The sequence below is a fragment of the Notechis scutatus genome, chromosome 1 (genome assembly GCF_049901735.1).
Source record: "Notechis scutatus isolate UNSWTSFEM ecotype Mainland chromosome 1, rNotScu1.2, whole genome shotgun sequence".
In the NCBI taxonomy this organism is placed as follows: Eukaryota; Metazoa; Chordata; class Lepidosauria; order Squamata; family Elapidae; genus Notechis; species Notechis scutatus.
The window spans coordinates 128,126,983-128,141,091 of record NC_142009.1 but is presented as its reverse complement, the minus strand read 5'-3'; the positions used below and the strand labels follow the sequence as shown (position 1 = coordinate 128,141,091).

The window sequence follows — 14,109 nt, the reverse complement described above, 5'->3', positions numbered from 1 at the left end:
ATCAGAGGCCTTTGTCTTATGGTGCACATTTGTACTGCATAAAATGTATTAGATTTGAATTTCTTGGTCATACCATGTGTTTTCAATCCCATGAAAATTGGCCACTTTTCATTTTATGAAACTGAAATCCATGCGAACAGTGTTTAATGTTTTTCTCCTCAATCCCTTTGATAGGGACACTTCTTAAAAGGGATTACAACCCAGTAGTGGGAAAGAAATATTTTAAAAATTTAGAATAGCTTTTTAAATTCATGGGGGGTGTTAATTAAAAAAAGAACTTAAATACTAACTGGTACTGAAGATACTGAGCTAGATCTCGATTCCCTGGTCTTAGTGTTGGGCATGGCAATAGTGCAGCATGACACTCCTACGGTGGCTTCAGGTAGCTCATCTTCATCGGTCCATTCATTAAGGTCGGGGTTATAACACTGAATACATTTCTTGTATTTCTTTTCTATTTCATTCCAGCCTCCCACTAAGTAAATTCTTCCATTAAGATTAGAAGCACCAGCAGTGCTCACACCAGTGGGAAGAGGAGCAACATAATTCCACTGGCCAGAATATGGACTATAGCATTCAACAGGAAGCACATCAACTCTTTCCCCTCTGCCTCCTAGTTGGGATCCTCCCATCACGTAGACCTTTTCCCCTAGGGTAATGGCACAGTGCCATCCTCTCGGGGTGCTAAGGCTGGCCTTGTCTTGCCAGCTGTCACTAGCAGGGTCATACATGCAAACTGAGTGGGAGTAAGCATTATTGATGTAGCCTCCTGTGACCAAGATCCTACCATCTACTACTGCACTAGCATGGCAGCACCTGGGCATCTCCAGTGGAGACTTCAGCTGCCACTGGTTAATTGTAGGGACATAACATTCAACCGAAGAGAGACACCCTTCAGAATTGCGACCCCCGACTGCAAAAAGGAGACCGTTGAACACATTCAGACTAAAATGAGTGCGCTTTTGATTCATATTGGCCAGATGTATCCAAGTGCTGAAGCGAGGATCGTACCTGAAAAAAATTAAGGAAATATTAATGCCACAGGAATGCCAGCTTCATTTACAGCTGTTATATTGTTGAAGCTTTATTTGCTGGCTTTATTTTTCAGTAGGTCACCTTGTCCGGGTTGCTGCGGCTGGATCACCTGGTGGGTCACCATTGCCACCTCGCCCTGGCTAGGTCACTGCTGCCGGCTCACCCTGGCCTACTGGACCCTGGACAAGTCACCCTGAGCACCTGGACATGGGGACAACTCATAGCCATTGGACAATTTGAGGACAAAGTAGGGAAGGGAAGAGGCACTTCCCCTTCAGCAGAAGAAACATCAGCCCCGGCTAATGAAACGCAGGGATGGGAACAGCCTTCAGGAAGGGGAATTGCCACTGTGGGATGATTTGAAGATGAAGCGGGGACAGAAAGAGGCATTCCCCACCAGAATAAATGCCATAGGGAGGGGAATCCTGGATAGAGTACCATTCTCTTCCTTTCTTCCTATCAGCTGGCACTCATGTTTCTTCTGGTGGGGAGGGGAGGAAATCCCTTTTCCCCTCCCCTCTTCATCCTCAAATTGTTCCACAGTGGCAAGCTGTCCCCATGTCCAGTTGGCCAGGGTGACTTGTTCTGCATCTACAGCTGGGGTGAGCCAGAAGTAGCAACCTGGTCAGGGTAAATTGGTGGCAGCAACCTGGCCAGAGCAAACTGGCCATGGACACTTGGCCATAGCAAGTTGTTCTAGATTCCCCCCATGTCTCTTTCTCCTATTTTCTCAGTTGAAATCATCTCTAAAACATCTCATGCTCCATTTTTAGAGTTTCTTCTCTGATGGAAAAACACTTATAGGGACAAGAAGAGATGAGAATGAGGAGAAGAGCTTTAACTATTTCCCATATTGAGAGTATATTTTCCTTGTTTTTCAGTTGCTTCTTCTGATTTATTACACTTTAGTTTTTTCTTTTACTATCAAAAATCTTTTAAGAAGAAAAACATGAAATCCCACAATAACTTTGCAGAGTTGGCTAATGCACTTAGACCACCGATATACAGGTGCTAAAGTAGGAAAGAGTATTGAAAGAATGCTCCTCCCAAAAAAGAAAATAATTTTGATTGTTCAACATATCACAGAAATAGAAAGATAACAAACAATGATTTGACATTAGTTTTAAGAAATTATTAAGGGGTAAGAGTTATCACATTATACATGAACATGAGATAGTTACCTTTCTTTTGACTGAAGATTTGTATTTATAATAACACACAACTGCATTTATTATATGCCCATTCTAGTCTATTAATTCTATACTTAATAATTAAAAGAGATATACAAATAACAAACCAAAAGAGTGGCTTCAATAACCTTATTTTTGATTTATAAAATAGGTTTTTCGAAGTTTTCACTGATTTTCTTGGAAGAGAGAAGCAGAAAATGAAAAGAAGCCAAGTTCTGGAATTCTACTTAAAGGTCAAGACTGTTAAAATTAAAGGGAAGGAATATAAAGTTGATTTATTTGATGAAGGTTAAAATGTGTACATTATTGTTTCTGGTAACCCTTAATGGACTGCTGTTGACCAGGACTGAATGATGAGACTTTAAAGATTTGTTGATACAAAAGAGAATATATATATTTTCAGCCTGTTCCAGGCAGCGGGGATCATTGCCACCGATTGCAATCGGCGGCGGCAATCAGCAATGATAGATGGCGATCAGTGGTGGTGATCGGTGGCAATAGGCGGAGGCAGTGGCGACGATCCTAACCATCTGGAAAGTGGAGGCCAAAAACGGTGTGTGCAGAGGCTGAAAATGGGACACGCAGAGGCTGAAAGTGGAGTGTGTAGAGGCCAAAAACGGGATGTGCAGAGGCTGAAAATGGGGCACACAGAACCCTAAAACGGTCAAAGGGTGGGGGCCAGGAGGTGGGTGGGGCTTCAGCAATATTCACTCCATAAGACACACAGACATTTCCAGCCATTTTTGGGAGACAAAAAATTTGTCTTATGAAGCAAAAAATACAGTATATGTATATATGTATATTATTTTTGAGAACCCTTGATGGACTTTTGCTGACTAGAATCGAATGATGAGGCTTTAATAAATTGTTTATAGATAAGAGATGAGGTAATGGGAAGGTAGTGTTGTATTTTTCAGAGAAGGTCATAAATAATTCATATTGTTTGTACTTGCTGGGATGAAGGGGGAAGTTATTTCTTTTTCTTTTTCTTTATTATATTTGTTCTCTTTCTTTTTTCCTATTTTTTATTTGATTATCTCCACTTTCTATCTTTTCATTCTTTTATACTTCTTAGTTTATATTATTTTTTTATCTTACTAATTGTAAATTTAATAAAAATATTATTTTAAAAAATGTTTCCAGGAAAACTGCACAGACTTGTTTCTATAGTCACCAAGGGTCAGAACTGATTTGATGGACCATAACAACAATGACAGAAGTTTTTGAAAGTAACAATTGAGTTGCAGGTCTGTCCGAATATCATTTGTTTGGATAAGACAATCTCAACATTATTCCAGAAATGTGTGATGCTTGTTTTTTAAAGTCTGCATTCTTTGTTCAGAAGAAGAAAAAACCTTTTAAAATGCTTATAAATAATTACTAAAACATTTACCAATTGTTATGCAAACTTAGAAAAGGAGAACTTTTGCACTAGCTTTTCTTCTTACAGAGTCCCTTCTAGAAAATTAGATGGGAATTTTCAAAAGATGTGAAGCTAATAAATGAAAAGTTTCAGTGATACCAGTCAGCTACAGCATACTGAAGGAAGAAAGTCATAAAGTATAACCAATTTCAAATCAGTTCTTTGCATCACATCTCAAAAACTCAAAGCAAAATTTTGGAATGCTTTCCACCATTCTTCTATAGAGTGTGGCATCCTGCATCTTACAGATTTTGAGTGTGATGCACAGATTCATTTTTAGAAAGTTCCTTATGTGCAGACAATCTACTCTCTAGACAGGATGATGTACATACACTGGCAGTTTCTCAGGACGTGCCAGAGACCAGACGTTGAAAGTTCTGCATGTAAATCCATACTTCTAGTGCTGAGATATATAATTCTTCCCCAAATTTAAATGTGATTTCGGGGTGTGTATAATTAGGATGTGGTGAAGAGAAAAACTAACCATATATGAATTGGCATACATGGTGGATAGTACATGTCTTCTTTGCTGCAAGACATATGTGGGAAATGGAACATATACATCTTTCCATTCCATAAGTAGTGAGCAGCATAATATATTTCTAGCACTGAAACTAAGTCACCTTGGCTGACTCTAGAAATTATTCTGAGTAATTTGGAAGAAGAATGGAGCATTATAATAACGAATCTGTTGTAATGAGTTAACACAGTGGGCTATTATGCTGATGCTGTCATGAAGCTTACAAGATACTCTGGGCTGATCATGATTACTCAGCTTCTCAGGATCAAGTGAGGATAAAATCTTGAAAGGGTAAATTGTGTGCATCATTCTTAGCTTTTTAGAATAATGTTTAGAGAGGAAATGCAGATAAACTATTTAATATGATAGATCTACTAATATTTATTCATTCATTAATTTCCTACAGTCACATTCTGTCATTGACCTTTGATTCTCAAGAGGAACTCCAGGAGATGAAGCACCAGAAGAGATGCTAGAATGTCACTGGAGAAAGACAAAGAGCGAATCTGACTCGAGATAGGTAAGAGCCTTTATTACCTTACAGTGATAAGAATGGGAAAATTAGTTATACTTCTGCTCTTATTGCATCTGCAGAGGATTATATGAGGCATGTATTGGACAATACTTCGAATTGGGCTCTAGTTGTGTAAGTCTGGTAGTATTGACTGTGATACAGTCTGGCAAAAGACAGGGAAGAATCTCTCATACAGTACTACTAATATTTTCTTATCTGGGAAAACTTTGAGCTTCCTAGCCCCAAGAAAGTGGACAGGATCCTCAGACCAGTAGCCAAGGTCACCTATATATTAGATCCATGTCAGTCCTGATTGGTCAAGGCTTCTAGGAGGTGACGTATATATAGAGCTGAGTGGTGATGAATTCATCCTTGAGGGAGGGGTGATTTTGTTTGCAATTATGGAGGCAATGGTCTACCCACCTCTCAAGAAGCTATTGCAAGGCCCAGTGGGGTTGGACAATTTCTGACCCATATTTAAACTTCCCTTGTTGAGAAGATTATTGAACTGCAGTTTCTGAGGGCTCTGGAAGTCACAGATTATCTAAATCTATTAGATTTCAGGCCTGGATAAAATGCCAAAACAGCATTGATTTTGTTTGTTGATAACTTATTTTAGGTCCAGGATGGGAGTATCCTGGTGTTCTTCAAACTCTCAATGGCCTTTGGTAACATTGATTGTGACGTTCTTCACGATTAGCTCATCAGTTTGAAAGTGAGAGGCACAGGTTACAATGGTAACAATGTAGGGTTAGTATCATGTCAATTGAGGCAGGGGATGGGGCCGTCACAGCTTAGTCCTGAGCCTTTGCTTTGTAAGATGCCCGAGGGCTTGATTTTCTTCCTAACGCTGCTTAATATCTGTCATCATGGGGCTAGCTATCATCCGTACATTGATGAAACCCAGTGATATATCTCAAGCCTTGCCACCCAAGTGATACTGTTGAAGTTGTCTCAGTGGAAGTTGCAAGGGTCTAGATGGGGAAAACAGGCTCAGAAAAAAACATACAGTAGTAAGACTGAGTCACTGGGATCATCTGGATCTAGAAAGTTTCTATGTTCATTTCTAGAGGTGGTCCCAATGTGCCTAATAGAACCAGGGTACAATTTGCACAAATCCATCTTGTGCACAAAATCTGGATTGGGAGTTCTACTCATGACCATCTCTAACTTTGTGCACCTACTTCACTAGCAGCACCAGTTACCAGTAGGCTCCTGGATGCAATTCAAGTTGCTGACACAGGGCTTAGTTATTTGTAAGACTGACTGTCTCTAACTATTTCTGCCTGCTCGATAAGATCTGACCTGGTGGTCATATTCTGGGTCTTGACACGTAAGCAGGACATGTCTCTTCTCTATTACTGCACCTGTCTTATGTAACAACATCCCCCTGCATGCCCACCACCTCAAATCCAGACAGCTCTACTTTCCTTCTGAAAGGCTCTGCCTCTTAGACACTGGCTTGGGAGTTTCTATGCCTACCACAATTGTAATTTTTTTCAGTTTTGGAAATGCCTCTTGTGCAGTAATATATAATAATTTAATGTATTTTGGTTAATATGTGATATTTTTTAATACATTCTCCTTAATATTGATTAGGCAACTCTATGAATTGATCAAATGTAACACTATAGAGGAATTTTTGCAGCATTCAGGAATTTTCTTCCAAGGCTGAAGTGAAACAGGGCAGCTGCATATGATCTCAGACTACTTTGCCCCAAAACATAAAGGGGATCTGCAGACTTCTCCATGAACAAATAACATGCAAAATCATATCTCTTAGCATAAAATAGCACTAACTATTTTAATATGCATAACCCTATAAAAAGAGAGAGAGAGAGAGAGAGAGAGAGAGAGAGAGAGAGAGAGAGAGAGAGAGAGAGAGAGAGAGAGAGAGAGAGAGAGAGGCTTCTCATCCAATTCCAGGATAACTTCTCTGGCCTGGTCATGTCCAGATGTATTGGATTATAATTCCCCTCCCCTTTTGCTGACTGTTGCGAATGATAGTTGTAATCCAATCCATTAGGATGTTACCAGGTTGAGAAAAGTAATTTTAAAGCAAACAACCAAGTTAATTTGCTATCTCTTGAAAGTAGGGATTTTCTCTTTCTTTCTCCTCCCTGCCACATATATACATATATTTCTCCTTCTCCTTTTTCTGGAGTTGTTGTGTCCATGCTATGCCTCCACTGCTATATATAATCAGTTACCTGCAAAAATTGCTGACTGCATGCTTTGCCTGATTTCTGGCATCATTCTGGTCTTCACCACCTGCTACATAGAGAAATCCATCCATCACAGTGACACACTGGTTAAAGCTTTTGGCAGGCATCTCTGTAAGTCTTTTCCACCCATTGTCAGGATCTCGGTATAAAATGTCTCTGCTAAGGGATTTTTCTGTTAAAGCTGGACGTCCCCCAACTGTAACTAGGACTCGTAATCCTCCTCGAATCCTGGTTCTTCTTGACTGCAGAGTATTCTGGTGGTAAGGAAGTAAGTGGTAATTCATGGCATCTACCAGAAGTCTGTGGCAATCCGTATCTAGCATCATTCTTGGTACAGTCTGAACATAATTCACCAGGTCCTGGGCAGAGATGGTGCCAAACCGAATGTTGCTCAAAAGATCTGCAGCATACTTAGTTCTTTTTTGGTCAAATTCCAGCCATCTCATTGCAATCTGGAATGCAATAAGTTCAGAAGGCAACTGCAAGTCATCATCTGCAAGAAGTTCGTTGATCTGTTCAAAAGTCAGCTTTAAGAAATTATCTGATTCAGAAAACTCAATGAAGTTGTCTCTAATGAATTTCTGTGATGCTTCCTTAGCAGTTTTCAGTCCATATGTCTCTGCAATGTTGGCAACATACATGCAATTTTCTACATTGATTTCTTGCATGAGAAAGTCACTGCACATCTTCACAAGGGTATGTATCTGAAGATAAATGGCTGTGGAGATGATACTACCTATAGTATACAGGGATAGTGTAAGTTTTCCAGTATAGGCGTATGCAATCACAGTGGCTAGGCCCAGTGGGGATACGTCATTGAGGTCCACTCTTTGAGTTGATGGATCTTTCTTTAGGATGCTATGGAAGTAATCACTGCATGATGCCATCACCACCTTGTGAACATCAAAGGACTTGGTTTTGGTACCAATTATTAAATCACAGAGAAAATTTTCCATTCTCATCCTGCACAAACCTTCCAAGAGGTTGGGACTATAGAAAGCATCAGAAACTTCTGTGGAAACACAACTGAAGCCGTTGCCTCCTTCTAGGAAGGTATTCAATCCATTGAGCTTGCTGAGTGGCCCATCCTCCACTATGATGGTCAATTCATTGATATCTGTCTTGTTCTTTTTGACATTCTTCTTCTTAGGCGCCATGACTGCAATGCAATATCACAGCCAAGAGCTCGCTAAGAAAAACCCAGAACAAAGAAAAAAATAATTTGTACACCCATATTTAAACATCTTTCTACAACTGATCCCAAAGCTTTCTTATAATGTATAAGCATGCCTCAAAGAAATGAAATATAAAAGAGCACGAGAATAATTATTAATAGATCTGCAGCATTTGGTTGGTATGCCCATGTGGTTAATTATCACTTGGTAAATCATAGTTTGTATTTTCAGGACGAAAGCAGAGCATTTTTGCAGGAGTCTCCCCAGATCTCAATCCTGAATGCTGAAATGGATTTTTATTCAGTGTAACTTGTATATAAATAGGTCCTCTTGGTTGTTAATCCAAGTAACCTTACTAATAACCCAGCCTCAAATCCCATAGAATTAATCTGTTAAAAGCAACATGTACAGAGCTCCCTCCCTTTGCCATAGAAGTTACAGTACAAAGGTGGGCTGAGTCATAGGAATGTGAAGCCAGAGATGCTTGATCCTGAGTCTTGCGCACATGTTTACATTACCTCTTCAGCTGTAAGGATCGGAAAGGACTAACATCTCATGTTAATTTTCTAATAATTATTTGATTGCAAATTTGACTGGATTTTTTTCACATTGGTCTTCATTTCAGGCTAAATTGGCCTGGAGATCAGTGACTCCCGTACAGTCCTAATTTGTTTGAAAACAAAACCGACTAAATTAAACTATGACTCTATTCCAAATTACCAGTGCCAATTTGGTTATGGTGAAGGTGCTGGCCTACAAACAGGAGACTGTGAGTTCTTGTACCACCTTGGCCATGAAAGCCGGCAGGGGGACTTTGGGCCAATTACTCTCTATCAGCTCAACCTACCTCACAGAGCTGTTGTTGTTGAAAAAAATAGGAAGGAGTATTAGGCATGTCTGTTGCTTTGAGTTGATCAAATATTTTTAAAAGATAGAATAAAAACCTAAAAACAACAACAATGAGAATGTTTGTTCATTAAAAATTATTTTTATCTTTCATATAAAAGGACAGATGGCTCCACTCCTTTCTTGATTGAAACCTATAGGAATGGAATTATTTTCCTCTAAAACATTGCTATTTGGATAAAGGCCTTGCAGCAGATGAGAGTAAGATAAACTGGTATTTTAATTGCTTTGAACTTCAACTCCTATCAGCCCTGGAAAGCATAACCAGTGGTGAAGAATTCTGGGGGCTATGATTTGAGAAAGGATATGATTGAGATATGTAAAACCATAGAAGGCAAAAAAAATGTATACAGGTTTTTTTTTGTCTATTACTCAAAATACTAGGATCAAGGCTCATCCAGTGAAGCTGATTGGAAGAATGTTGATCTGACCAACAGGACTATTCTTAGGTTTGAAGAACTAGATCAAACTAGCTAATTGCTTTTTGAATAAACACATGGGTTTCATTAGCAGGCCCCGATGACTATGTTTAAAGTTTAATGGATCATTCTACTTGAAGTAATGGAGGAATTAGTTCTCCATGTTAGAAGAGTTATTTGTCCTAGAATAACCTAGTTAATTTTCCATTGTGTTATATTCCATTACAAGCATCTTCTGAGTAGATGTCATTCTATTATTAAGTCTTGCTCTTGTGCAAATGGCATTTTTATGTTTCTATCCTATGCCCTCATATCTGGTTATGTATTAACATTTTGTTTGGTTGCTGCTTGACATTGTTTTAAGGAGAAAGTTAGAATAGTAATTAATAAATGAATTCTATGCCTGAGGTTACATATATTAGAAATGTATATAATATATGTAATCCTGAGTTATCTGGAATACAGGTTCAGGCTTACATAGCTACAGCTTAAATGCCTCCCAGAACTCTGTTTTATCAGATGAATAATCTCATTTTTAATTTTGCATTATCTTAAATAAAAAGTTTCGAGTATAATATTATGTTCAAAGTTATTTCTGCAACTGATAAGCTAAATTAGGTTTATGTTATAAGCTGCTGGTGTGTAAGATGTAAGTTTCCTAAAATGTCCATTGATTCGATCTGATTCCTGATACTGATTTTGATCAGCTTTAATGATTAGCTACTGCTTTTCAACTGTTTAGGGCTACTTAATTGCAAAATACAGAATAATAGAGTTGGAAGGGACCTTGCAGCCCTGCTCAAGCAAGAGCAGGGGTGGGATTCAACTGGTGTTACTACTAGTTCAGTGACTGCACACGTGTGTAAAAAAAACCTTAAACTTAATAAGGCTTCAAAACACAGATTTGAACTTTCTTTTTTCCTTTGTCTGATACTACCCCTGGAAAGAGAAAGGGGGAATTTTGGCTTGGCTTGGATTGATTGAGGATTGTGGACTTTGTCTTGTTTTCTTTTGGAATATTTTGGTTGGTGTGAAAAGAAAGAGGGAAAAAGAAAAGAAAAGATCTATAATGGCTTTTTCTTTGGAGGAACTGAAAAGTCTCTTCTTTCCTGCTTTTTCAACTGCAGCTATGCTGCGCAAAGCAGCAGAGGTTGAAAAAGCAGGAAATAAAGAACAGTTAAGAGCCCGGGCAGGCGAGGTGGGCCAAAAGAGCAGCAGACACAGAACCGGTTCTGTGTCTGCTGCTCTTCAGAGCTACCGGTTCTATAGAGCCGGGCAGAACCGGTAGCATCCCACCCCTGAGCAAGGGACCCTGTACTGTTTCAGACAAATGGACGCCCAGTCTCTTCTTAAAAACCTCCAGTGATGGAGCACCCACGACTTCTGTTCCATTGATTAATTTGTTCTCAATGTCAGGAAATTTCTCCTTAATTCTAGTTTGGATGTCTCTTTGATAAATTTTCATCCATTACTTCTTGTCTTGCCCTCAGGTGAGCATAATGAACTTCTCGTTTTGTTTCATTGTCCTAGTGGAACAACATCGTAAAATTACACGGAGATTTCTCAGTAATGGAAATGCTGGCATGGGAATCTGGGGAGTTGATCCAAACTTTTGAAGGGTGCTCAGTTTCAGGAAGACTGGTTTACATTCCTTTCTAATTGCTACTATGAGCAATATCTTGAAATACTTTACAATAAAAATAATTAAAATATAAACATGATTTCCAACTACTATTAAAATATAGTGTTTTCACACATTTGATGGATGCTAATTGGATTTTTATTTTAAATGGGCCAATGTTTCCAGTTTAGTTTTCTACCCCATTGTGAGAAGCACAAAAAACTTCATTCGGAAAACAGCCATCATCTCTCCAACAGACAATCCAATATGTAAACCTTAGGAAACCAAATATACAGACTCTACAATCTGCTATTTTTCATATTTCATTTTGGTGTTCAGTCAGTTACAGACTGAAACACCTGTCTGTAATGTTCTACAGGGAAATTGCAAAATTTTGGACAAGGACTGGGTTCAAATCTCCATTCAGCTATGAATCGCCCTGAATGGTCACAGGCCAATCACTCTCACAATCAGAGTAGTTTATTCTAGAGAAAGGACAAGAAATATCTTCTTGAGGAAATCTTGGAGTTCTATAAGCACCAAATATTTATTTTATTTATTTGATTTGTCAATCGCTTACAAGATAATAGGTAGAAGTATAAACATGAGTAAGAATACAGGAAATAGGTATAAATAAATGGGGACAATAGGACAGGGACGGGAGGCACGATGGTGCACATGCATTTTATTTATTATTTTATTTTAAAAATAAATAAGTAACTGGTGAAATATAAAAGCAAATAGCATCGAAGTACCTACATAAGCACTTACATGTTGCAAGGAGGCATAGTGCCACAGTGGTAAATATAAAATTGTTAACTTATTTCCTGCAAAACAATCTCTAATGCAGTATTTCTCTCTTCTCTGGGATTTCACACTTAAGTCTTCAAACATGCCCCATTAAGCATTCTATCCATCCAAATGAAGAATTAAACTCTTTGGGAGGAGCATAGCTGCTCTCATAACTCCTCCCAAAGAACAGCTATGCAGGCACAAGGGAGAGAGCTATCTGTGTTCAAAGTGTCAAAGTTGCTGGCATTCCAAAAGGATCTGAGATCCCCCTTCCCAAGCATTACCAAAGCAGTGGGTTAGTTGCTCCTCCCCCTCCCTTATCTCCCCTCCCCAGCCACATTCTTCAGGCTGCATCTGTTGAAATCTGTCAGGGCTATTTCCAAGAATAGCCATGCTCCCTGGCCTTTAAATGACTTACCATTTTAAGACACATTCAGTTTAAAATGTCTGCCTTTCTTCAGGACAGAATTCCTTTTTTTGCCCAGGTTCTTACAATAGGGAGTATGCTTAATTAAAAAAAAGTTAGATTAAGTCACTCTGATAGGATGAAATGCTTAACATACATTGGATAGTGTCCATTTAAATTTCCTCTCCTATTTTGCTAAGCCGGTGTTCCTTTATATGTTAAAATATTCCCATCTTCATTCCTTTAACAACATATCAAAGAGGCTATTATTTTCACTTAAAGAAAACCCAAGTTAATCATATTTTTAAAAGGTAGCCTTTCATTGATTAAGTCATTCCACGGGGGACAAATGCTGGATTTTTGAAATCAATCAGCCAAAGGAGAGGAATTTCATCCAAATTAAATTGCACACACTCTGTAGGAAGAAATATAATTACAGAAAAATTATCTCTAACTTGATTTACTAAGGACTCTTCACACATATAACCGATCGTATTCTGTTCATAGCTTGCGTCTTCATGTCAGGTTCATGTCAAATGAGACTTGGGCTATAAACACAGGCAGGAAAAACCCTCTTTATGAACGCTAATTAAAGCCAGACTCAAAAATAATAGGATTAGGTTGTCCTTACCCTTTTTCAGGAAAGAGGCTTCCCAGCACAGTATCTATGAGAATATCTTGTGAAAAGAAAAAAAAGAGGGGGAAGAAGGAATGGAAGTCCAGATGTCACCTGCTTGGTTCTACCAATTGAAGATTTTAGTGTGACCTGCTGCCACCGAGGAGAAGAGAGACTGGAGTTTGCGCTTTAGGGCACTTTAAAAATGACCCCTCCTCCCATCCCTCCCTGTCACTCGGAGGAGCTTATGTTTCCTGTGCCTGCCTGGTTTTGAATCTCAAGTAAATTTTACTGGGCTTCTTCATGGCAAATGAAGCAGAATAAGAGGTAAGCAACAGGAAAGCTATGCTTCCCATTGCAGTTGTTTCACACCTGCAGCTGTGAACCAGCTTATAGGATCATTAAGTTTTTCTTTAATCTTCATCCCATCCTTTGAGAAAAATGGGATTTGGTAATTTAGCATTTTCTCTCCCTTTCTTCAAACTTCATAAACACAAGAACAACAGCTGGGAAGAACTCTCCCCCGCCCCCAGGACAACAAAGAAGCTGCTTTGCGGTGGCTTGTCCATCTAGCAGAGTATGTCTATTTTGACTGGTAGGGGCTCTTCAATTTCCCATCAGTCTGGCACCATCTGATCCTCTTGTTTTAACTGGAAATGCTAGAAATTAAATCTAGAGCAGGGTGTTAAACTCACGGCCTGCGGGCTGGAAGTGTCATGGCTGGCCATGGCCACACCTGGTTTAGTGAAGGGGAAAAAAGTTGCAATATGTCACATGACGACGCCCTGATCAAGACCTTCTTGATGCAGAGCTGATGGTCTGGTATCAAACAATGGTGTACTTTCCCACTTGAACCTACTGGGATGTAATCCTTAACAACCATGCATGGGCAAGTTCTGTCAATGTGCCAGTTTGTAAGTTTTGCACAATCAGTATGTGATGCTTTATTATATCTTCCTGTTAAACAAAATGTTGCCTGCAAAACGTTTTCCTTGTCACAAAGAGACAGATAAAAGAGGAAGAACATCAGAAATTCTAATGCAAACTCTGCATCTCTTCCTTAATCTCTTACATAATATGAACAGCCTTGGGCAAATAAACTATGCAACAAAGTACAAAATCTAGTCACACCTTGTGGAAAACAGCAGTGACATCCCAATGTCTGTTTATTCAGCAGTAAATTCAGCAGTAAATTCAGTGACATCTACTTGAAACTCCACAAACTTCGCCGTATCAGCTGAAATTGTATTAATATCTATAATTATAA

At 39.0% G+C, this 14,109-nt stretch overlaps 1 protein-coding gene and 1 long non-coding RNA gene across 2 annotated transcripts in view; one reads left to right on the top strand and one right to left on the bottom strand.

Moving 5' to 3' along the window:
• The window catches only part of LOC148132985 (uncharacterized), a 44,729-nt gene that overhangs the window by 21,145 nt on the left and 9,475 nt on the right, over positions 1-14,109 (top strand). The window contains exon 2 of the long non-coding RNA XR_015745671.1: positions 4,575-4,688. This is a non-coding gene — a long non-coding RNA (uncharacterized LOC148132985). The remainder of the gene's footprint in view (positions 1-4,574; positions 4,689-14,109) is intronic.
• Positions 128-13,022, bottom strand: KLHL31 (kelch like family member 31). The gene is made up of 3 exons (XM_026665250.2): positions 12,858-13,022; positions 6,893-8,096; positions 128-1,011 (listed from the first exon to the last, which is right to left on the bottom strand). Exons 2-3 carry the CDS (start codon positions 8,062-8,064, stop codon positions 279-281), a joined length of 1,905 nt encoding a protein of 634 aa, XP_026521035.1. The 5' UTR covers positions 8,065-8,096; positions 12,858-13,022; the 3' UTR covers positions 128-278.

Bases quoted from the DNA above. Each gene is read 5' to 3' on its own strand.
- KLHL31 (XM_026665250.2), bottom strand. From the start codon at position 8,064: ATGGCGCCTAAGAAGAAGAATGTCAAAAAGAACAAGACAGATATCAAT. The intron at 1,012-6,892 runs GTAACTGATTAT...AATTTTTTTCAG, and splicing joins GCAGTCAGCAATTTTTGCAG to GTACGATCCTCGCTTCAGCA.